This window comes from Thamnophis sirtalis, unplaced genomic scaffold (assembly GCF_051295495.1).
Source record: "Thamnophis sirtalis isolate CommonGarterSnake01/CBP01778 unplaced genomic scaffold, rThaSir2_p1.2 scaffold_13, whole genome shotgun sequence".
Lineage (NCBI taxonomy): Eukaryota > Metazoa > Chordata > Lepidosauria > Squamata > Natricidae > Thamnophis > Thamnophis sirtalis.
In genome coordinates, this window is record NW_028261393.1 from 17,529,033 (window position 1) to 17,554,936 (window position 25,904).

General features: G+C 39.0%; 1 protein-coding gene across 3 annotated transcripts in view; it reads left to right on the forward strand.

Moving 5' to 3' along the window:
* Positions 1-3,050: 3,050 nt before the first annotated feature.
* Positions 3,051-25,904, forward strand: part of WASF2 (WASP family member 2) — a 40,767-nt gene continuing 17,913 nt past the window's right edge. The window contains exons 1-2 of one of the 3 annotated variants that reach the window (XM_087727664.1): positions 3,051-3,203; positions 18,520-18,673. In XM_087727664.1, coding sequence (XP_087583790.1) covers positions 18,544-18,673 — 130 coding nt within the window. In that variant the 5' untranslated portion in view covers positions 3,051-3,203; positions 18,520-18,543. Of the gene's footprint in view, positions 3,204-3,402; positions 3,535-12,641; positions 12,742-18,519; positions 18,674-25,904 lie in introns of those variants that run through there. The other 2 variants (XM_087727665.1, XM_014072652.2) reach the window with 2 other exon arrangements.

Here is a 25,904-nt window from a genome sequence, read left to right on the forward strand (position 1 = left end):
GGGATTAAGACATGGCCCTCAGGACATGATAGGATTAGCCCTCTACCCATCTCACTACATGGCACCTGGGAAGATTCATCATCACCCAGCGAGGCTCAACCAAGCTGGAAGTTAGCTAAGACCCCTGGCAGTCTGGCCACCCATCAGAATATATGTCAGCCTCTATCTCGCATGCTTGCTATCGGCTGCCATAGTAACAGGGAGGAAGGGGGCTCATGGTATTTGGAAGGGGAAACGTGCTGGTGGAGACATCTCAAAAAAGGGAGTTCTCGCCATCCTCTCTGTGCATGCTGATGGCTCGTGTTTGGGTTTGGTCAAGGCCAATTGTCTCTGCATACCAGCTGGATGAGGCCCACATGAAGATGCGCCCCACATGACACCTTTGGCAGTTGGAGATTGGACATTGGGTCGGGGTAACTGGGGGGAGGGATTTGGGTAAACGTTTGAGATGTACAAGTCCGCTCTTTTTTGCTTCAGATTTTGCTTCACCTTCACTGTTTTCATTTCATATCCAGTAAAAGTACCTTTTCTCTAATTAAATGGAGTTGGGGGGGGGGGGTCTTTCTTGGATGTTGAATGAGGCACACCTGGCAATATATTTCTTGTACAGGAACAGGAAACTCTAAGGTGCGGCCCAAGAGAGGGCATAAAACCCAGGCACTCTCAGCATCTCTTCCCTTTTTTTTCTTCAAGGCATGTGATCCCCTTTTCCCCCCAGGATCTCAAACCACGTGGTCTTGTCCACCGTCAATAAACCTTCTTTCAGAGCAACTTCTAGGAATCCAGTGTCTTCTTCCCCCATTTTGAACTGAACCCAGAAGGACATTTCTTCCAACAATACAATGATTTTAAATCGAGGACTACCTGGAGTGATAGGTTAGATTAGGACCAGGGAGACCCAAAAGCCAATCACCTGGCTAACTGGGCAGATTCTTCTTTCTCTCAGTCCAGCCTTCCTTACAGGATTGTTGTGGGCATATTATGAGGACAACCCCCCCCCCACACACTTACAGGTAGTCTTTGACATACAACCATTTACTTACTGACATTACAACAGCACTGAAAAAAGGGAGTTGCAACTAGTCTTTGTACCTACAAACTGTCACAACATCTCCACAGTCACGGAATCAAAATGTTGAGCGCTTGGCAGGAAAAAAAAACACCCATTGGGGAAAATGGAATTTGCTTAACCACTGCCTGATTCACTTAACCACAGTGATTTGTTTAACAAAAGCTGTACAATCGATTCTGACTCAAACTTGCAACTGTTGACTTATGATCGAAATTCCAGATCCAATTGTGGTCAAAAGTTGAGACTATCTGTGTATGCTATTTTCTCAGCCTGATATGGAAAGGGATATACATGTGTTTTAAGGGCAAACAGGTGCTTCAGAAATCTCATGGGAAGGGACAAATGTCTGCGGCCTGCAACTTTTTAAACAAAACTCTTCTTTTCCTGGGGTTACATTGCAACTGCAGAAGGCTCTTGATGTCCCTGCGTGCTCTGAAGCATCCATTTTATCATATTCCAGTTGTTCTTTTTCATTATTTGTTCAATTATTTTACTTTTGTGTGCACTCTTTTATTTTGGTGAGACAGGTAGCAACTAAATGTAACAATAAATAAATTTGTCCAGCCGCATAATTTGCTGTTACAATATTTCCATCCATTTCTATTTTTCCCTTCCAAACACTCACCAGGCCAACTCTGGCTAGGTTTCAAGTCCAGACAAGCTACAGTAGTAGCACATCCAGTTTCTCATTCTATCTAGATCACAGGCTTTGATTCACAGAAGTGGGGTGGGGACGTTGGATGTATCAGATTCCATGTGTTGCTTCCAAGTTCCTTCTCATAAAGGACAGGAATACCTGAGAAGGGAGTGGGGCAGGAGGCTGGTAGGGTAGGAAAAGGTTTGGCTCTCAAAAATCCAAACTCTCCCAGCCCTGGAAGAGCCAGAAATGGCCGAGGGATACTGTAAATACTTTTTATGTTCCCTCCCAGGATGTTGACATTGCCTCTGGCAAGTCTGTGGGGCTTGCTTTGCCTAAACAGTATTTTGATTAACCAAGTCTGCCACCCACCTAGCAGCTGTGTGTGTTTGTGTGTGTGTGTGTGTTTGTGTAGCTTAAGCCACTCCATTTGATTAGGGATTTTTCCCCCACTAACCAAACTGAGAAAATAGATTAGCGTTCATAAATACATACAGAAAGATGGGATTAAAAAAAAAGGAACAAAGTTTGCAATTATTTCTTAAAGTTTAAGACCCCGCCCCAACCTGCGGAACCGCCTGAAACCGATTTAAGACTACAACTCCCCGAATTCCAAGCCGACGCCCCGCGTGTTCGCTCGGCGTACAAGGAGAGGCTGCTACATTGAGGCTGGCTGCTTCCCTGCAACGAGCCGTCTCTTAAATAGTACGATGAAAAGGAAGTTGGAGGGGGAAAAGCCCTTGGAACAGCCCCCAGTGACCATGCTACTGCGTAACGTATGAAAAGACCTGGCAACTCCCCCCCCCGCCCCAACCCTCCCAACGCCGCCCGACGTTTTTCCTCTCCGTTTTTTCAATCTGGAACTCCCCAAACTTTCCTCTCCTGCAGTAATACCTCCCAACGCCAGGGGACTCAACCTTCCCCACTCCAACTTCAGGATCATAGAACAGACCGGCCTAGCGAAGCCGAATAAAGGGAGAGCAAACTAAAACAGGGGACTTTGAGAATGTAATAAATTTCGGAGAACACAGAACGGAAGTAATGCCTTCTTTTTCTCCTTTAGTGACAACGTGCGACGATCCCTTCTTTTCGAAGTCTACTGTCACCCCTTGTCCGAAACTATTCTCTCCCACATGAATCTCCGCCCTCCTAGTCTCAGAATATGGTACGGCCCATATTGTTTACGTTTTTCTTTTTTTTTAAAAAAAAAGACTTCGTAGGGTGTGGTCGTTGAAAGGGGGAAAAAAGGAAGTCGGCTTGGCTACGCAAATCGCGTCGGGTAAATGTTTGACAGGCAGTGGAACTCGGCCAATCCAGCGAGAGCGGGAAGACCGCCGAGAGCCAATGAGAAAACGGACCGGCGGAGTAGGCGTGAACTACGATCGGTGAGGGGAAGCTGAGGGGAAAGCTGTGGAATGGCGGACAGTTGGGACGGTTTGTTTCGGTGGTGAAGAGCTGGAGTGGAAGCGCATCGGAGAAGGCGGCCGTAGGCAGGTAAGTCTCTCCCCGTGACAGCGGGAAGGGGGGAAATGTGGGGAAGAAAAAGACCAGGGGTCGCCTTAAAGAGCTGAGGGGAGAGAGGTAAACTGGAAAGGTGCTCTATACCGTAGTGGGAGTGGCACCATTGGGGGTGACGTAGAGGAGGCGAGGGCCAAGAAGGCGAGGGGCGGGGCCTATGCGGGTGGTGCCCCAGACAGGTGAGGGGCGGGGCTTGTCCTACGAATGGCGCCTGGTACTGGAGTGGGACAATACAAACTTCGCGTCCCGCGGCTTCTGCTTCCTGCTGGCTCCCCGAAATCCTCCCAAGTGCACAGTGATGGTTGAAGTAAGTGAATGGGGCTTGCGGTAAGGATTTCGGAGCCCGGTGCCCGAAAATTCGTGGTCAAAGCGAGAACCAAAATCAGGAGCCCTTCGTACTTTGCTGGCTGGGGAATTCTGGGAATTGAAGTCCGCCAAGTTTAAAGTTGCCAAGGTTGGAGACCCCTCCTCTAGAGCTTTCTCCTGATTATTTGTCCCTCTTCTTCCTTCCCGAGTTATTTTCATAAGGGAGGGCGGGGAGAGAAAATGTTTTAAACATGTTTTACTCAGACGTGTTTTGTTCCTTTTTAAAATTACAACTTAAAGTGAGAAAGGTGTAAAATTACAACTTAAAGTGAGAAGGGTGTTCAGGTTGGATTAAAGGTGAAGGCTCATGCCGCCTCCCTTTTGAGGGGTTATGAAATCTGCAAGTTCAATCCTGTAACATATTTGTTAGCATTCATGGGACCCAAAACTGCTGTTATTCCTGCACCATACAAAGACAATTAATAATCTATTTTCCATGTCCATGTTAGATGAGAAATCTGAGAACTACATGTGAATTCTGGCCTAACCTATTCAGGAATAGTGTTGTATAGTTTTCTGCTTTGGTCCATATCTATACTGGTCCCACTCTGTTTGCAATCAGTTGGCTGTTTATACAGATATTGGGTAAAGAATCACAGTGATAGATGTATAGTTTTTACTGTTTGAAAGAATCTTACTAAAGGCAGTGGGGTGGCTTTTCAAAAGAGGAAAAAATATGTGGGTCTAAAATTGCTTTTAGATAACCAGATCATGTGGTTATTGGGAATGCAAGTAGTCCTTGACTTTCAACAGTTTACTTAGTGACAATTCAAAATTACAATAGCACTGAAAAAATGTGACTTATGACCATTTTTTTCATAATTATGATCTTTGTGGTATTCCCATGGTTATCTGATCAAAATTCAGATGCTTGGCAACTGGTTCATATATATGAGCGTTGCTGTGTTCCAAGGTCATGGGATCACCTTTTGCGATCTTCTGACAAGCAAAGCCAGTGGGGAAGCCAGATTCACTTCACCAGGTTAGTAACTTATCAACTTCAGAGATTCACTTAACTGTGGCAAAGAAGGTCATAAAATGGGGCAAAGCTCACTTAAAAGCATCTCACTTAACAACAGAAATTTTGGACTCAATTGTGGTCGTAAGCATTGATCAATTTACCCTGCAATAAGTTTTTTTGTAAATTGCTCTGGTTTATTTATTAAATTTGTATTCTGCCCAGTTCAAAAGGTCTATGCTCCCACATTCTTTCACTCTTGATAAGGAAGTGAAGCTAGTGGTATAAAACCAGGAAGTTCAATATTTAACAGATAGTGTAGGCTTCTTCATAGGACAATCCAGTGAAACTATGTATAATATATAGTGTATGTAGTATCTGGAGGGGAAGAATTTATTCATCCCAGATGACTTTGAATTTTTACTGTGAATCGTTTTGGTATATGGTGGTTGTAGAGTGTTTGAAAACAATTGGATATAAGAGGGTACTGTTAGTCTACAATACATGGAAATTTGGGGCAGTGCTATTTGTAGGCTTAGCCTTCATCCCAAGGAAGATATGTACATACTGCGAGGGAGGGAAACTTGTGTTCAGAACTCCTTGGGAAATGATGGGACATTAACATGGTTAAAATAAACAATTTATCTAAGGAATGTATCCTGTTGTAATTATATTTAGGATTGTAATTTGCACATACTAAGTAAAAAAAATCCCAGTATAAATTTGTAAAGCCTTTCATTTCTGTTTGGTATGTGGTGTCAATTGTATATGAAATGTCTTTATATATGCCATAAGTTGTGGTGCTTTTAATTTTGCTTTGGTAAATAGTATAAAACAATAGTGTGTTTCTAAGCTAAATTGCTATTCTTTGAAAATGTAATCTGAATGTATGCATTGTACTTTTCATAATAACATTCCTTATGTTATTATTATCTTAGTGAAGATAATTCATAGGGATACTTTTAAGTGCACAATCTGTTACAAGGAATAGGGAAAGCTTTTTAAAAAAATGTGATGTTGCTTATTTTTGTGGGTAAGATGGTAGGAGGGAAGGACCTGGGAACATTGAAGCCAAAAGAAAATCAGGGCATTCTGGCATTTATCTTGGTAAAAAGAAAAGCACTGGAGTGATGTACTCAATGAAACTGAACAAAGTAATAGAGGAACAGGAAAGCAATTCTGTGGCTTTAATAGGGTCTTGGAACACACTTCTTGCTGTGATTCATAGACAAGGAAAATGCTGATGCAGGAAAGACTAAATGAAATGAAGCAAGAAGGTGGAGTCTCTAAACAGATACGATGACCTAATCATGTACTAGAAGATTAAGGAACCTATGGGATTTAAGAATGTTTTATCTAAAGTAGAAAATACTAATCATAGAGTAATTTCCATTGAGAAAAGGAAATTGGTGTAATAAGTAATAAAGAGGAAGGAGAGCTGTTTCCCTATAAAATAGGAAAACATCCATGCTGACCATAAGTGGGAAAAAGTAATCAATCTTTCAGATCATAATATAGTTTATTTTAATTATTTGTTGAGTACAGTACTTTTGAACAAGACATAATGGTCTGAAAGCCATTAACAGTGGTTTACAAATCACATTGGCTGGATTTATGCTTCATGGTAAACCAAGGCCCCACATTATAGCTTAATATTTTGGATAGGAGTGAGAGGTAAAGCTGTTTCCACATCCCCACCCTTAATCTTCCCAATTTTAAAAATGGCCTAGAATCATATTGGAAATTTTATTTTGATCCATATTATGGAAGATAAATGGAGAAGTCTGCCTTCTGGTTTCATTTCCACCCCAACTCTTGCCTTTAAAAAACAGAACACTATTAGCATTATAGTTGAACAGCCTCTTAAAGCACTTTAAAATGTCAGAAGGCCAAAATGGAGCCATTGGCTTTGGTGATATTGGAATTCTCTTCCATTGATATTGGAATCCATCCAGTGCATACCCAGGAAAAACTCTGGTGTTCTGCAGTCTGTTGATAAAGGTTTAGTGGAATGACATGACAGGAAATTGCTTCTATTGATGCTTTGCATGGAAATGAGCATCCTTTGATAAGGAAAGGAATGCATATTACTTAGGCATATGGGTTAGTTTTATTCCCTGGCTTATCCTAGAGGCACTGGTTAGGAAGATGTTAAGGTGGTAGTTTGGAGAGTTATTTGGAGTGGGAATTCTCAAGGTATTTGGAGAAATAGTTGCAGTCTATGTTGTATCCCAAAAAATCCTATGTTGGAATTAAGTTGGCAGAAAAATTCCTGTGCCTAAGAGCAAGATATGAGCCTACTTGTGTATGCACATGTATGCCGATATACATATACTTTTGGGAATTTGGAGAATGATGTGCATGATCTCTAGAAAATACAGCCATATACACTTTAACATAATTTCTTATATCAATACTTTTGATTGGCCTATGCAAAAAGCAGGTTGTTGGATCATTGAATAAAAGTTAATGATTATTTTGTAAGTGTAAAGATCAGTTGGATAAAAAAATGGATCATTCCTCTTTTTTGTGTTCTAACAATTTTTGCTCTTAGTTTTGCCATATGGTAGCTGCAAGAGGCATCTGTGTGTGTGTGTGTGTGTGTTCGTAGTTTTTCACAGGTGTAGGTATGCTGGTCTTGTTGTATTCGGATCTTTTCCCATGTTTGATTGAGATTGTCTTGGCAATGTTTCGGCGAGATCTCACTCGCCATCTTCAGGCTGGGTTTTGGGCTTAAAGCGTGGTTGGAGTTGCCATCTTTCTATAAATCTTGGTGTGTGTGTGTGGAGTGCTGGCTTTGTTTCAGTAAGTGGAATGATTGGTCATGTGTTGTATCATGATTGGTAGATTGGTGCTGATTGGTGCTGGCTGTGTGTCCATTGTTGTTTTGTGTTGTAATGGCCTGGGTGGTGGGTGGGGCTCATTTGTTGACTAGGGCTGGTTTCCAGATGTCTGGTAGGCAGGAGGGATATGTATGTATGTATGTATGTATGTATGTATGTATGTATGTATGTACATGCTGGTCTTGTTGTATTTGGGTCTTTCTCCGTGTAAAATTGAGATTGTCTTGGCAACGTTTCGGTGAGGTCTCACTCGCCATCCTCAGGCTGGTGTTTTTGGTTACTGTTTTTCATTAGGTTTGTTTATCTTCATTCTTCTGCAGTGGCTCCTAGATTATCTTTGAGTTCCCTAGAAAAGATGTGAGAAAAAACGACATTATTAAAATTGCTACAGATGTTTGAATTACCGCATTATGTATAAAATTATAATGGGGTAGAGAATTTGCCATATCTGTGCTGATTCTCTTGGTTTTAGGGAATCGTTCTACTTTATCCTTTCAATTGACATTTCAGATTTGGTTTAGACTCAAGTATCTTTAAAATCTTTTTTTCTTGAATGATTAGATATTGTGAAATTCATGATTGATTGATCTCTTCCTGTAAAATGCTACTGATTTATGAGAAAAGTCAATGAGGAATTGTCGACAACTGTACTTTGAGGTGGCAGAGGTTATTCTCCAACTGTAGGAACCTGTAGTTCTACTCATCAGAGCAAGTGTCTCATTGTCTCCTGTTGAATGTAATAGGAGGGCCAGCCTCTCACTAGCCTCAAACTATGGCTGTGGTTCTAAGAATAGGCTGGCTTCCAACTGTGCCAAACCTTTTCCTCTCCATCTTTGGGGGAGAAGGCTGTGGTTTTCTTGCTTAGATTGCAGTCTAGAGTGCATCAGTGACGTGACAGCAAAATAATCATTTGCTTTTTCTTCTGACTCCAAATGTGAAGATGGAAAGAAAAATCTTTACTTCTGTTGTCATGAGCGTAGTGCCTCCAAAGGATAGCAGAATTGCAGAAGTAAACCTGTCCCATTTTCTAGCTTCAGAGTGATGATTGTAGAGGTAGTCCTCAAGTTCCAACTGTAATTGAGCCTAGAGATTAGAGTCACAAATCATGATAGTTGTAAGGGGGGGGAGGGTCACCATGTGACTGGATCAATTTTACAAACTTTTCTGTGGCAATTAAGTGAGTGCCGCAGTTGTAAGGGAACCCATTTTTCGTTATGAGCCATTTTTTGTTGGTAATCAGATTCAGAAATAAATGCCAGTTTCTGGCCAAAACATTGTAAATTGCAGTCATGTGACCACAGGGTGCTGTAAATAGCTACAGATATGGTTCATTTGCTAAATATAGTAATGTGACCATGGGCAAAGGCAATGTTGGAACTTTGAAACCATAAGTAGTTTTGGGGGGCTCCATCATAATATTGTACAGTTGCTAAATGACCAGTCATAAGTTGAGGACTACAGGGATTGTAATCAAATACAGAGTTTTTATCAGAATATTGACATAGCTAGCAAAAGCATTCCTATTAAGAGATGAATGCTTTTCTCAAATCAGTACAAATCCTGGTTTGTTTAGCTGCTTGCTTAAAAGGGTAGTTTGGAGGTAGAACCCAAGAATGCAGGCTGGTATATCCATCTTTTCTATATCACAGTGATTGTTTTGCTAATAGCCCATTTAACCTGGCTATTTTGTAAAATTTATAAAGGTGTCCTGATTCCACCGTAGGTATATGTTCTTGTAATAATTATTCTTATTGTTTGGAAGCTGTATTCAATTCTTAATTCAAATGTTTAAGATACTTCTGAGAAAAAAACCTAAAATAAATGAAAATATTGAAATCTAAAGCTATCTATAAAAATACCTTAAAAAGAAATTGGCAGTTATAGATTTTATAATGTCAGAGATTGACTTAATAAGTATTCAGCAATGATTAATTTAAAATACTAAAACTGTTAGGGCAAGAATGCATGCACATATTGTAATGATTTTTCTTAAAGTAATTGGATTATACTTAGTGAGCTATTTACATTTAATTATTAAGAAAAGACTTATCTTCCCAGTATTTCCCAACAAATGGTAAGGTGAAGAAATTGGATATTGGAATTAATTAATTGTATAAGTTATAAGGTGAATTAGAAAGAGCTGTAGGTATTATAGAAAGGCTGCTTTATTTCAGTAATCTAGAATTGCTATTGAAAGTGTAGTGCATAATTTAAAAACTGAATTAAGGAAAGGGGTGCTCCTTAAATGGCACAGTTTTAGATATCTGTCCTGAAGAATGTCAGCAGATAAATCATTCCTAACTAGTTGCTTTGTGACTAGGGAGGGAAAATCTCTAAAGAGAAATATGTGCAAATCTTTGTGTAGGGAAGTAACTGATGTTTGCATTTCCCAGGTAGAGAAAACAATATGGCAGCGATCTACAAATGAGGACAGGCCAACCATGTTAGATATATTTACATATTGGCATCAATTCAGCTTTTAAATATATAGCATTAATTGTGAAATGTTGTTGAGCCTGGCAAAAGAATGCATAGTAGCTGGTTTTCAATTTATGAATAGTTTTCAGTCTTGTCATTTGAAGATGTATGTTTTTGCTACAAGCATTTAAAGATGTTCTTAATATCCTTACAATTGCTCTAGTCTAGTGTTTCTGGAGAGAATAAGATGGATTTAAAGATAAGCCAATCTCTGCAGTAGCCTCTAACAATGGCATTGTTATAATTTATATCTGGCTTGTTTTGGGATTTCTGTTTTCTATTCATTGTATTTTTTAAAGTCTGAATTAAACCACATTGAAGCTCTTTGGAGGAAACACTTGTTGAATTCAGTGGAGATTACTTCTTGATCATTGATCATTGTAATAGCTGGTTTCACCTACACGGTTTGCATCCTTTGGTTGAACCCTTGCTTACACATTTGATGAACTACTGAATCCCGGATCTGATCAGATTAATCTGTAGTAAGTGCCTTCTATCTCTAGTGGAGTACAATTGAATTAGCTAACAATTCATATGCTTTTTTTCCTATAAAATGTTGGATTGAATATTCAGCTGTAATCACTGTATAATCAAAGGTGGTTTAAGTGGAATCATAAAAAATGAAAATTTATATCTTGAACATTTTGCCTTTGACTAAATACAGATAGTCCTCAACTTATCATCATAATTGAGGCCTACAATTTATGTTACTATGTTAGACGTTTGTTAAGTGAGTTTTGCCCCATTTTATGATCTTTCTTGCCACAGTTGTTAAGTAAGTCACTGCACTTGTTAAATTAGTAACATGGTTGTTAAGTGAATCTGGCTTCCCCATTGACTTTGTTTGAAAAAAGGTTGCAAAAGATGATCATATGACCCTGGGACACTGCAACCGTCATAAATATGAGTCTGTTGCCAAGCATCTGAATTTTGATGGCATGACCATGGGGATGCTATAATGGTTGTAAGTGTGAAAAACGGCCGTAAGTTGAGGACTACCTGTACTGTAAGGTAGACCTTAGCTATTGGTTGTTATAACTAGGTTTGGGTGCAAAACTGCTAAGATGTGGAACAGGAAACAACAACTCTTGTTCGGAAATCTGTTTCCAGTTTTCCCCTTTTCCTGACTAAGATCAGCTGGATGGGGTAATAGCATGTTTGTATGTGTAATGATAAACCATTATTTATCAATATGGCTATAAATAGCTATCTGTACAGGTGTCAGGTTAAAGCAGTCCTACTTCTTTCTGTGTAGATAAGAAAAAATAATCAGAATTTCAGTTCAATTTAACAGATAGTTTGTATAATATGCTAATGCTAACAAAACTGAATTGCTATGTTAACATAACATGCCATGCCTGGATAAATAACTGATATTATGGCTTTATGTATTATGGCTTTATGTAAAGGCCCTACTTCATACAACATGGCAACAAATTGCTGTGTTTTTACAACATGCTGAACCACAAGTAATTCAAACTTATTTCAGCTTAGTTTTACCCATGCAAACTTAGTCCTTGTGTGCTAACGATTATTTCAAAATCTATACAATTGCAAAAGAAGCCATGAAGACAATCTTAAGCCTTAAGCATGTATTGTCACTTTGCAGAATATACATTAATTCATAAATTTCTATTGTAAGTTTGATTATGTTGGGCGATTATGGCAAATATCTTCCAAGGATTAAACCTACAGAAACACCTGTGTAAATTTCATGCATGTATACAAACATTTGGGCATTATGGAATATTAGTTCATCCTTGCTTCTATAAAGAAAAGCATACTCTATAAGAAAGATGTAACTAAGGCTATGTATGAGTCAGTTCTTATGAGCAGGAAATGAGGATTTAAGGCTGAGTTGTCGAAAACATTAATTAAATTATTTTTTGACAGTTCACAGTATATTTTGTTTTTAATATCTATGCTGTCTTAAGGACAATTTAATTGTTGTATAGTTAGCAGTTCTGGAACTCTAAGCTCTTTAAGACAGTATGTAAAGAAAGAAAGAAAAAGTATTAGGGCAGGGATAGGGGTGAGGAAAGACTCAGTTAAAACCATAACTTCCCTTTTCCAAATATTGTTTGTCTGCTAGCTGTAAGTGTTTGTAAAGGACAGGAATCTGCATTTGAGATAATGGTAAAGTGTAAGTGCTTATTATAGGAGGATATGATGTGATATAACAATGGTGTCTTGAATAATTACTTGTACAGTGCTTGTTGCTGAGGCTTCTCTCTTAGATAGGTTACTGCATCCTTTTTTGGCAGGATGCAGAATTTTCTTCTGGATCTTCCCTTTAAAGGTTTCTAATATCTATCATTTCCTCCCTTTTCCTGGTTTTTCAGAATTACTTGAAACTGTTCTTTCTGGCAATTTCCCAAAGGAATTACTAACTGCTGAGAGAACTCACTGTCTTAAGACACCGGAAATAACAACTGGTCTTTCCTTGGTAAAAAGAAATAAGATTTCTGATTTAGTGGCCTGATAGAAACTTACAATTTTGACTCGTTAGTTCTCCCCCCCCCCTTTTTTTTTTCTAGATCTTCTTGTATGTCTGATCTACCACTGGGTATTATGAAAAGCTGCCCCTAAGAAGCTGGAGAATTGTGCTGTTTGGTTTTGTTATATGATCTGCAGATATTTTAACAAGTTTCTATTCAGGTATTTGCTTGAAGGCGAGAGAGATTGAAAGTGGAGAAGAAAGGTGTCTGCTTTCTGCGCCCACCATTGTTGTCCTCTCATCATATCCCTCCTACCCATTTCTATTCCCAGCTTCTAAGTTGACCAGGGAGATCTGAAAAGATGCAAAATTGCACACAGCTGCTGTGGGTACATTTTTCAGCAGAATTCTGGATCCTGTTTTGAATCTCAGGTAAAGGTTTCTCCTGTCCAGTCTAGTCTGACTCTTAGGGGCAGTGCTTCTTAGCTGAGGGAGCCAGCGTTGTCCGAAGACATTTCTGTAGTTGTGGCCAGCATGACTATATTTGGAGATGCACATAACACTGTTACCTTCCCACCAAAGTGGCATCTATTTATCCATTCATATTTGTATGCTTTCAAACTACTAGGTGGGCAGGGGCTGAGGCAAGTAATAGGAGCTCACCTGTCGTGCAGCACTCGGGTCCTGAACCCAGGCTGTCAGCTTTCCAGGTGACAAACTTAGCATCTTTAATGGTTGAGCCATTGAACCCCAATTTGAATCCCAGATGAATTTGGTTGTATCTCAGGTGTTAACTTTTCAAAGTAGACCAGATCATGAAATAGATATCACAAGAAATGCTAGAACTCAATCAATTTATAGCTTTTAACAAAAGACTCTTGAAAATATGAGATTCTACCAAAGAGTGTCAAGGCAGGACAGCCTTCAGTTTTTCTCATCTCTTCCTGGTTCTAGGCTAAGCCCATATTTTTCCAGTGATTGACATGTATCCTCTTCAATGCCATGTCCTTGCTGGTCTGCATCAGATTTAAAGTGTGTTTAAATAGCGTCAGATGCATTTGTCCTTTAGCCTTTGCTCAGTGTTCAATATGGGGAAATAGAATAATTTTTATTTGGTTTCATCCTCCATTCCCATTGCTTTCCATACCTGGGTAAATAACCTAAAACATTCTTTGGTTAATGATACATGAATCCATTGCCCATCCCAACAGAAACATTTAAATAGAGTTAAAGAGTGCCACTTGCACTAAAATATGTTTAGAATCTTCCAAGTCAGATGAAAGTTGATGAAATTACTGATGATAATTCATAGATATGACATAAAAAACCTTTAGTGATATTATTTTTCTAATATAGGTAGTCCTCGAGTTATGAGCATTCTTTTAGTTTAGTGACACTCCCCCAGTTCAGTCTGTTGAGTTAAAGAGCTATCTAGGACCAGTTGTATAAGTTCTTCATTAACATTAATTTGGGGTTGTCCTACAAAAAAAGTTAACCCTTCAATGAAATTTTCATCACAGATTCTGAATGTGTGTCATACCCCACCCAGAAATTTCTGATGACTTCCATAGTCATTAATGCCTTTAGAGATGAAGAAGAGATTCACTGTTTGGCATGGTGGCTAAAATTTGAACATTCAATCTCTCTGCATAAATATGGGCTAGCTTTGGATCTTTTACCTCTATAAATAAATGAACAAGTATAATTTTTGACTCATTTGTTTAATTGGATTCTCTTTAGTTTTGGGATGTGTAGAGAACAGATCACATTTTGGGTCACATTTAGGCAGAAATACTGAAAATTCAAAAGAGTTTGCAAACTTGTAAGCATCACTGAAAATCAGATTTCCAATTTAAACCCAACAAATATGATAACTAGAATGAACAGTTCGTCTAGAACAGAGATGTCAAACTCAAGTCCCATGGGCTGGATCTGACCTGTGGGGTGCTTAGAACTGGCCCACTTGAGGCTGCCCTGGAAACAGTGAAGGACCAGCCCGCTGTGCCTCTCCCAGTGAAAACGGAGCTCGGGAGGGTCACATGCAGCCCTCCCAAGCTCCACTTTCATTAGCAGAGTGCTCAGGCGCCCACAGGCACCCCGACACAAGCGACCTCTAGCTGGCCACGCCCCCCACCCCGGTCAAACACAACCCTGATGCAGCCCTCGATGAAATCCAGTTTGACACCCCTGGTCTAGAAAATGCACCTTACCGAGTTGCCTTGGAGAAATGGATCAATATTTCTACATAGCAATGCAAAAAAAGTGGTAACAGGAAATATTTGATTGCAATTTTTGCATTTAAAGATGGTTCACCCAGATAATGAATCTAAGGAGCTAGTTTATTTTTCACACTTGACACTTTACGTGTTGAAAGATGTTAGGAAATGAATGAAACAAACACCCAACTTTGATATCAGTGGCTCTGTAGATTCCTTTTATATACCACTGGGATCTACATAACCTCTGGTAACAAACATTCAGCAACAAAGATATGCAAACATTCAGAAAGTCCAAAGGGGAACTAGGCTTTTTTAACCAGAGGTATAATTGCTGACATGGTTAAGCAAATTCTTTCCTTTAACACACTGGGCCGATTGCTGTCAAAATCATTATAGCAGTATTTTGGATGTATATCCTAAAAGATACTTGATATTAAAGTGTGGTATGTCATTAGAGGAGAATTGTTGTGGCAATGTTGATTTGGAGGGATAGTTTTGGAGGGATTTCCCCCCCACATACTCACAAACTCATATTATCCAGGAGATAGTTTCTCTTTAAAAAAAGGGGGAGTGGGGGAATTTTTCTACTTCAGTTATGAGAGTGGGAGCAACTTCATCAGAAACGTTTTATTTGTAGCTTTTCTTACTGTTATTTTAGTTGTGGGTGGGGCTCTTGTTCGTTTCCTTCCTTTCAGTGTTCACTGTTAGTTTTCAAACAGGGGAAAAAGCAACATACTAAAAGAATGGTTTACCTGAAGTAATCCTTCTATAAGCATTTTTGTGATTTACAACAGTGAAAAAAATTCTGATTTCTTCAGGGGCACATGAGTCCTGTATACATCCTTTATTGTATTATGTTTTGGTTGGCCTCTTTTTGATCTTTGAACCATTGGCAAGCTATTGTTTGTATAGTCTGAAACGTTAGTAGTATCTGCACACAAATGATAGCATGTTTTTTCCAGCCAAATATGCATTGTATGCAAGTGGCGTATCTCCTCTTCCAACACTGCATTTTTTAGTACCAGAAATGTTTAATAAGCAATGTGTATAATAAGCAATGTGTAAGAACTCCTGGCTATTTTTAACTATCTCTATATCTATCTATCTATCTATCTATCTATCTATCTATCTATCTATCTATCTATCTATCTATCTATCTATCTATCCATCCATATATCTATATATTTATACATATATATATATATATATATATATATATATATATATATATGTATGTATGTATGTATGTATGTATGTATGTATGTATGTATATATATATAAATGTATAAATGTATATATATAAATATATATATAAATGTATATATATATAAATATATATAAATATTTATATATATAAATATATATAAATGTAGCTGCTGCCACATGGCAGAAAGGCTGTAGGATTTTAGGGTAAAATGCACGATCATATGGTTTTAGGAGGATGCCCATTTCATAGTTCGGATCAGACTTCCCCCAAGCTGGTGTTTTTCAGATGTGTTTGGATTTCACTTCTCATAATCCTCAAGTGAAAAACCTTATTTTCAACTTTTTTTTTAAGCTGGCGCTTTCTCCTTTCATTTCTGAAGGACTGTAGTTTTCTTCAATGTTATTTCTATATAACTGGTGGCTTTGTGATATTCTTACTCCACCGGTATGTGCTTACAGTTGCACTTCCATTTCCGCTTTTGTACTGCTACTTCTTATATTAGTCTTTGTCTCAATAGACATTGCAACTGTTCTTTCCTGCTTTGTTAAACCAAATATCTGGTGTTTATTTTTAATGTATCCTTTAAGTTAGTGGATTTTAGGTACCTTGATTCAAAAATTTTGACAATATAATGCACCATTTGGTCTAGTTTAAGTATACAAACAGGCAAACATTACCACAATGAGAATTTTGTAAAAATTTTTTTTCTATTTTTCAAATAGTGACCTACAGTAGGTTTGCTTTGCAGATTCTAAGAAATAACAAAGATTGCCTTTGTGCATCTCTTCAGAATGATATTCCCATTTTCAACATACTGTATAGCAGTAGTTGACATTTAGCAAACCAGATGTGTGTCATCTGAAGGATGCTAATCCTTCTCTGAAGCTAATCACTGTAGGGAAAACCATCCATTTGAAGCTAACCTTTGAGTTAAGTTCAAAGCCAGACTTGCCAAGAACATTGTAATAGCTTGAAATATATCTTACTTAACCTGTTCCAAATTAAGAAGTTTAGTAAAAACAACACTGCAGAATAATATGAAGTTTGACTGAGACCTTATAGACTAAAATACCAATCTACTTATTATAAAATCAGAACTAGAAGTTGTTCCTAATAAATGTGATTATAAGCACAATATGTAGACTGATCTCTGAGATACCCAAGCCTAGGATGTCTTGGTAATAGGTAAATTAATTTATTTTAAGGTTTCCTGGCTGCTCTTTGCTCCAACAGTTAATTTTAGGGGAGGGATTTCTCCCCACTGTAACTTTGTGTTACGCATAAAACCTTGTATATTGTTCTGTACCCTCTAGATCTTGGACTCCTCTGCAGTGGTAGGTCAAATTTGGAAATTCAGATTTTGGCTTGGGAGGTAATTAGCAAAAGTTAAATCAGCTTCGGTCCCTTAACACCCTGATAGAAAAGCATTCAGGAATGACTCCTGGACCTCAGAGATAAGCTGCCAGCTGCCACAGAGACTATAAAAAGGTGGTTCAAAGTCAAGCATAAACAGCTGACTTAAAAAAAGAAAAAGAGTCTTGGATTGTTGCTGTTGGTGACAGGAAGCCATGTTCCCCAAGCTGTCAGCTTCCTGGTCTCCTCCCCCCCCCCCCCAATTCCATCCCAGAGCAGATCAGAGCATTTGTCACAAGACAGCTGTCTCCTTTAGCAAAGCTGTTTGCTGCCTAACCTCAGAGAGGGTGGGTTCCCTTTTCTTTCTTGAAAATTAGCTAATTAAATGCTGTATATTTTATTTTCGCTAGTTGGACAGCTCATAAACACATGGCTGTGTTCTCCAACAGAGTGCAAATTCTTGAAGAGAAATATCAGTGTCTTTTGAAGATGAATGGCATGAGCATACAGGCACTTTAATACTTTATGATTGCTGAAAATCGGATGGTTAGTTTTATAGTAGGTAGAAAGGTAGTGAACGTCAAGAGTATCATTCTGTATTTTGACATTTTTATCTCTAGTGGCTGTAAAATATTTGATTTGATTTAGGCAACTCCGATCTACAAATTATCTTGTTTAATTAATATTTATTAATAAATGCTTTCTTTAAGTGTTAGGTTAACTGAATTACAGATGCCTTGATTTAAAAAAAAGTTTGGGAAAGGCAAACAAACATGATTGTCCTTCAGAATCTTTCTCATAATAATTTCAAAAGGCATTTATCTGATTGCGATAGGTCATTGCCTACTTTGTTCTTGTGTAGAGTAAAATGACTGTTTTTAAAATGCAGGCGTATTAGTAGGAAAGCCTTCCATCATGAGGAAATTTAGGAGAAATGGTGCAACCCTCTGGCTAAAAAGCATTTGTTAGTAAGCTGCCTGGTCAGCTATCAACACTTCCTGTTTTCTAATGAGAATCCAATTTGTCTAGCATGATAAATTTTTATCCTTCCGCCAGCTAAAATGTGTTAATGTGCACATTTCACATTGGTCTTTATAGTGTCCAAAATTGCTAGATAGTGAGATGGACAGCATATAAATTTAATAAGAATGATTTCTGAAAATACTTAGCAGTCAAAGAAACCATATATGGTTTTGAATAAATGGATATGGAACAGGTTACAGCAGAGGGAGTTTTTGTTGGGAGTTTGGAACTATCAGGCTTTGATTTCCTTCTGGCAACCTTAAAAATTAGGTTTATTTAAAAATATATAGAGAGAGTGAATACATAACTGTGTTATGATATGTTAGAATATTAGTTTCTCTCTAATGTTGCGAGGGTCTGTGGCCATATAATCTTATTCCTGTTTGGGGATTATTCTTTATCTTTCAGAGCCCTGTTTGAAGCTGATCCACCATGCCATTAGTAACAAGAAATATCGAGCCAAGGCACCTGTGCCGCCAGACATTGCCCAGTGTTCGGAATGAGCTGGAATGTGCAACCAACATCACCCTGTCAAATGTCATTCGACAGCTGGGCAGCTTGAGTAAGTATTATAGCAAACTGCTTACAAGAGCTGTTGGGATCCCAATTCTTTCTTGGTGCCCTCTTTCGTTGTAACTTATTTATTATACATCTTTCTCAGTACCAAAAGATCTTCCATGTAATGTTCTTTGAGAGGAATGCACAGGATAGTTGGAGTAAAAGCTGAGATAAAACATGAGGCACACTATTAAGCATTGTTCAGATTCCAGGGTTCAGAATTTTGTCAGAACACAAAAGGAAGCAATTTAATGATTAGAACTGAAACTTACCTGAAATCCCCCAATTTTAATCTATTCTCTTATTCATTATGTCTGCAGATGAATAATAATGAGTTGGGTATAGTTTTTAATCTGGTTGGACAATATCTTCATATAAAAGCTGAGTAAAATGGTGGGCTGAAGTAATAAAAAGAAAAATCGGCCACAGCAATTTTTGCAACTGAAGGGTTACCTTATTCTAGCAGTCTTCATTTTTCCAAAATGATTTACTGAATATACTTCATTTACTCTTTGAAATAAATAATCAAACAGTGATTCTATCCAAGCTGTCAAAAATGTGGTAGCTAAGGTTATTAATATTTCTAATTTTTCCAATAACCAGAACTCTTTATCAGCAAATTATAGTCACTTAAAGCATGGCAAACAATCCAATAGTAAAAAGAATGAATAAGCAGAGCAGGAATGATTTAATGAAAACCATACAGAACCAAAATCTCAATATAACCTGAGCACTTAAAATCAAAAGCTGAATTTAGTTGTTATAACTATATTCCTGTAGAAGAAGAAAAATGTCTTTACCTGGCAATGATAACACTTTAGTGCAAGTGACTGGTATTCTATCCCCAGCAAAGCTTTTCAGAAGCAGAGCCCTCTTTGCCTTATTTGGCAGGACGCCTAAAGGAGAGCCTCTAAAGATGACTGAGGGTGCTAAGGCACCTTCAGTTCCAGATAGTCCTCAGATTATGAGGACTTTGTTGTATCTTTGAACAGTCAGTGAACAAGCATCCATAATCTGAGGACTATCTGGAACTGATGGTTCCTTATCACCCTCCTTAGCATTGAAAAAGTGGAATTTATGACTAGTCTTCAAAATTCCAACCATCATAGCCATCCGTATAGTCACATGATCATGATTTGGGTGCTTGGCAACCAGCTCATGCTTATGACTTGCAGCATCCCACGTGATGACCATTTGTGACTTTCCCTGCCACCTTCCCACAAGCACAGTCAATGGGAAAGCCAGCAGGAAAAGTCACAACTTGCTCTCATAAGTTGCTTCCAACGATTTTTCTCCTGAGGACTTTGGCAACGGAGTACGAGATCCCAAGAATCTTGTACTCAATAAAGCATCCTTACCCAGTGCCTGCGGCTCCTAGCAGTATACCTGCACTTCTTAGCTTTGCAACATTATTTTTTGTCGTTTTCTAGCAAAAATGCTAGAGTTGTGATTGGCTTAACTATGTGATTCGCTTAATGACCGTGGTGACTCACATAACAACCATCAGAAAAATAATTATAAGTCTGCCAATGATTCAATAGGAGGACTACAACGACTTAATCAAAATTCTGGGCTCAATTGTCATAAGTTGAGGATTGCCTATATACAACCTGATTACAATATTATAGATTTTTGGACAGCTGCTATATAACAAAATCCCTAACACGGGAATTTAGTTGAAATCCGGATATTAGAATATGGATAGATGGGGAAAGATTGCTTTATACAGTCTAGGAGCACAACTCAAAGTCTTTATTCCTGCAAGTCATATAGCTTACTCACAGACTTCTGTTACGGTGGCTTTCCCTATATGCATGCAAGGATATGTAAATGCACATATTTGAAGACTAAGACTTCACTCCTGTGAACATGCATTTGAATTTCCTGTTGAATGAAATGAAACATTTCTGCATAAACATGCATAAGATTGGGCTATAAATGCCCCAGCGTTTGTAGAAGAGGTGAAAGTTGCAGGCACATTAAGTGTCCATGACACAAGATGGAAAGAAAATGTTCGTCTGCTATTTATTTATCTTTGACCAAACAGCAGGGGGAAAAATTAATAATCAGGATTTGGACAATCATAGAATCAAATTTATAAATTTCATAGGACCGGTTGTGCAAAGGATACCATTTATCATACAACCATCATGCAATCAGGTCAAGGCCTTGCATTTTATTGATGTAATGAAGCAGGGCCTCTCTTGAGAAATATAGTCTAATCGCATGCAGTGAGTATCACAAGACACCAAGATTCAACAACAATAACATATTGATTTTGGAGTTTGTGAAAAAGGAATTCAAACACATTCGCACTCATACAACATTCACACCTTCCCATAGTTGAATTGACCCAAATTCTGCCTTGTTTGGGGAAGACAGCTACATAGCACAAGTGGAGGTTCAGATCAATGGAGTCTTGCAGCTAAGGCCTGTCCATCTTTTTTTTTTTTAATATTTTGCTCACAGTGTCCACCTGCACCTTCTTCCCATGTCACTTCAGCCTTTCGTGGACTTTGTAAGCTGCATGTTTGAAAGTGACCTACCTCTTGGCAGTTAAATGTTAACATTCTTATCACTGATTGCTGTTCTCCAGATCTTAATGAATTGCTTCTGAAGTTCCATGCAAAAGTGCAAGAGCTTCAAATATAGATGTTGTTCACCTATTTAGAAGTGGGTGATAAACTTGGCACATTCCACTTGCCTATTAGCTTAACTATCCCTGGTGCTAGGTTTATTGCTGTCTCCCAGAGTTCAGGAAAAGGTGAACCAAAGGAGGTGCAGCGCACAACCTTACCATTTAAGAGTATAATTCAAATGCAGAGATCTATCTACCCTTTTTGTATTATTCTGACTTTCTGTAAGCATGCAAGTAAGCTGGTACTTGTTGTTTAGTCACTCCTGTTGCACCTCTTCTGTCAGCAGGAACAACCAAACTGGAAGTCCCTTGTTTAACTTCAGTGTGTATCAAGAGCTCGATGTGTTCCTAACAAGCTAGAGTGAGAAACCAAATGTCAGACTGCACAAAAAGCCAAAATATAAATAAAACCCTTTTTGTAATTTTAAGATTAACCAGATGAAACTTTTTTTTTTTTTACATATAATATACTTCTGGGTGTTCCAGGCTTTATTTATTGAGGATAGGGACTGTGTTGGTGGAAAGTCTTTTGTTTTGCTATTAAACAATTGAGTCTCTGGCATAGTGGTTAGAGTTTCAACAGGCTCAAGGTTGACTCAGCCTTCCATCCTTCCAAGGTGGGTAAAAGGAGGACCCAAATTGTTGGGGGCAATAGGCTGACTCTGTAAACCGCTTAGAGAGAGCTGTAAAGCGATATATAAGTCTAAGTGCTATTGCTATAAACAACTAGTGGTCAGAAATCCTTTTAAAACCATTACAGATCACTTGATACACATGTCAGTGCTGACACTAGTAGTTCAGCTTGAAAAAGAAAATAGGTTTACCACATCTGTTCTACTGTGCAGTCCCAAATTAAGGTGAGTCAAGGAGGAACTTCTTGCCCTGCTGTTGTCTTTTCTTCTTTGTTCCCCACCCTTTTTGGAAGGAACCAGTATTTCTGCCTGCAAAACAAATGTGCACAATACAGTTTGATATGTACATAAAACGCTGCTCTTGAGATTTGTAAAGGTTGAAATATATCAGCAGAACAGTCTGGATATTACTGTCGAATGAAAATTGTGGAAGGGAGCCTTTTCCTGAAACCATTGTACATTGCTAAGAAAATGGGGGGTAGGGGGAATGAGGCATATCTGATTCCGTTTTTGATTATGATGTTTTTATTATTAAAACTTGGGTGTGATTGAAGAAAGCCAAACCCTTTTAAGTCTCAGTCTTTCTGGATTGTTTTGGAAATGGTGCTTATATCCTTGCTGCAGTTAACTCAGAAAAAAACATACTTTTTATCTGAGCTTGTTTTTCTCCCTGCTCCACACATAGTACAGTGTGTGAATTTTATGGATTGTGGAACCACTTCTTTTCATATGTGACACTTGTGCAGTTACAGAGTAAGGGGATAGTATCAGTGGGGGATTCAACCCACTTAACAATTGGTTTGCTGAAAATATGAGTGTGCGTGCATGCGCGGCTTCTGCCATGCGGCGAAGGTTGACCAAGCAACCTTTTGGGGCCTGCTCTGCTCCATTTTGGCTCTCCGGGGCAGCGGCTGCTTCTCTCCGCTGCTGCTCTCACTGGGAGGGAGGGAGAGTCTCTTGTGCAATTCAGCAGCTGTGAGCCTCCACTTTCCTCTAAGTCCCATCCGGAAAGCACAGAGAAGCAGCAGAAAGCAGCAGTTTACCGGTTTCTCTGAACTGTGCAAAATCGGTCTTAACCAGCTGAATCCCACCCCTGGATAGTATGACCAAAAAGCAATACTTTTCAGGATAAAAAAGTTTATTGAAAAAGTTCACCATTATTTCACCTGTGGATCCTCAGAGATCTGCTAATTCCCTGGGGTATAAAGACTCTCTAGAAATACAAACCGAGTCAAATGAAGTAGCATGTGTTGCATTTAATTAAAGGTGGTAGCATCAAGGGAGAATTATATTTGTACAAAGAATAAAGTGCAAATTTGGCACTATGAAGTGTGAAAGAAAACCCTTTTATGTACTGTGTGACTAAGAAAAGAGCTGATGTGTTTCCCATCTTCAAAAAAGGAAAAAATAGATCCAGGAAACTATAGACCTATAAGCCTGACCTCAATACCAGGAAAGATTCTGGAAAAGATAATCGAGCAATGAATTAGCGAACACCTAGAAGTAAACAAAATAATAGCCAAAAGCCAATATGGCTTTGTCAAAAACAGATCATGTCAGACTAATCTTACTGAATTCTTTGACAAAGTGAAGGTCCCTTCCAACTCTGCTATTGTATTGTATTGTAAGAGTACTTTATATTGCAGACTACATTTGGGTATTCTTTCCAGATAGGATCACACTCAAAATCTCACAGTTATATACACAGTGTACCTAAGTATAACACATAAATGCATAACCCTAAAAGAATTTGCTGCCTTTTTTGTATGGTGAAGTAGTTAAGGTGAGATGGGTAAAGAAAATATGGCTAAAAGATTTCACACTAATGCTGTTCACTATCTCCATATCTTTCAGTCTTTGCTAATTGTTGCTTCTCCTGGTTTCCTAATGCCGTGATGGCGAACCTAGCTGAAGAGGCACGCAGAGCCATGTCACCTGGCACGCCTGGCATCACCCATTCCTTTTCCGGGTTTCTGGCATGCATGCGTATACGGCAATCAGCTGGCCTTTGTGCGTGCAGCAGTGCCCGAAACTGGAAGGGCTGGTCTTTCGTTTTCCGGTGTCAGCATGCACGCCAGCCAGCTGATTGGTGCGTGGGCATGCACAGAAGTAACTGGAACATATGCTGGCCGGCGCACATGTGCGCACCGGAAACCAGAAAATGAAACCAGATGTACATTTTCCGGCTCATGAATGCCCCCTGGGCAGCACCTCTTCCTGGTCGCGGCCCAGACGAGCGCATTCATGTGCTCCCTTTTCAGCACTTGGTACTGAAAAGGTTTGCCATCAATGTCCAGTGGGTCGCCGCAGCCAACTTGCCACGGCCAACTCACTGGAGGACAAGAATTATTCTAATATCAAAGATATGGTAGAATAGAATCCTTAAAGAAAACATGCATAAGGAGGAAGAATGAAATGTGAACAACAAAAATAAAATATTTTTCTATTTATTTCAGTTATTAAATTGAATTGTTAAGTTGTCCTGCAGTTGGCCATGGCAAGTTAGCCGTGGTGAGTTGTCCGTTTCCTAGTGCCACACACTTAGGATCTGTGTTATCTATTCTCTTGATGAAAACAAGGAATCCATCAATATAATTGAATAAATACTAAATGATTTTCTTCATTTTCTTGGCATTTCCAAATTGTTGAACACTGCTGAGGCTTCTCAGGAGTCCACGGGAAACTTCAGGTGTTCCCTATGTTTGCCCGTAGACTTTAATTTGCTTTAATTATTTATTTAAGATGTTTTTAATATCTGCTCCCCATGAAGTTTCTTTTCCAGACCTTTTGTTTGATTTAGTAGAAACATTAAATCTCCCCTACAACATTGGGAGCATTATTTTCAACCTTGAAAGTACCTTGCTTTGTTTTCCGGCGCTGCCACCTGCAAGTAATAAATGACTTTGTGCCCAGTGTGAAGGAAAGCAGAGAGATGGGACCTCCTCTGGGTATCACGTAATGAAGTCAGCCTTTTAGAGCATCCGGAAGACAGTGGAATAGAGCTCTATTTTCTTTATCCCGCAGACCATATTAGAAGCTAAAAAGACCCACCAAATGTGTAATAACCTTCTTAGGAAAGCGAACGGTGGGTTTCAAAGTATTACAAGCATGGAATATCTGTGCATTTTCTCTCCATCAGGGAAACAGGAAGGCACTTCCACACTGCAAGAACAGATACTTTGGGAGGAGGTTCTGGGAATCCCCACTTTAATAAATGGCAGAAAATAAACAGCCACTTGCCAATATTGCTGTAATCTACTGTATTTTTTGGAGTATAAGACGCACCAAGGTTTTGAAGAGGCATTTTTTTTAAAAAGTAGATAGATAGAGGGATAGAGAGAGAGAGAAATAGAGAGAGAAAAAAACAGTAGGTAGGTAGGGAGAGAGAGGGAGGGTAGGTTTCCAGGTGTATTTATCCATGTGCTGGAGAAGGAAATCACTGACAATCTGCAGCACCTAAGACTTTGTTTCTGCTGGCACAGCACTTGATCAATGTAATTCTCATCAACCACTCTAACTAAAGAGCTTTCCAAAAGCCCACCCCCCCTTTGGAAAGCCCCGAGTTTTTGCACTTTGCAAACGTCCTAAAAACAGCCCGTTTTTTCGTGAAAATGGGCCCGTTTTTTGTCAAACAAATTGCATGCATACCTTTAAGAAGCTGCTGGGAGAGGCAAAAACAGTTTTTCGCTCATTTCTGCCCTCCCCAGTCCCCAGGAGCTCTCTAAAAGCCTCCATAAGGCTATGCACAGCCATTTTGGTGAAGGGGGCAGGGCTTTGGGAGGCAAAAAATGCTGTATTCGGTGTATAAGACACACCCAGATTTTCAGCCTCTTTTTTGAGGCAAAAAGGTGTGTTTTATACCCCGAAAAATGCGGCAACTTGTTTTAGAGGGACACGGTGGCTCAGTGGCTAAGACACTGAGCTTGTTGATCAGAAAGGTCAGCAGTTCAGTGGTTCGAATCCCC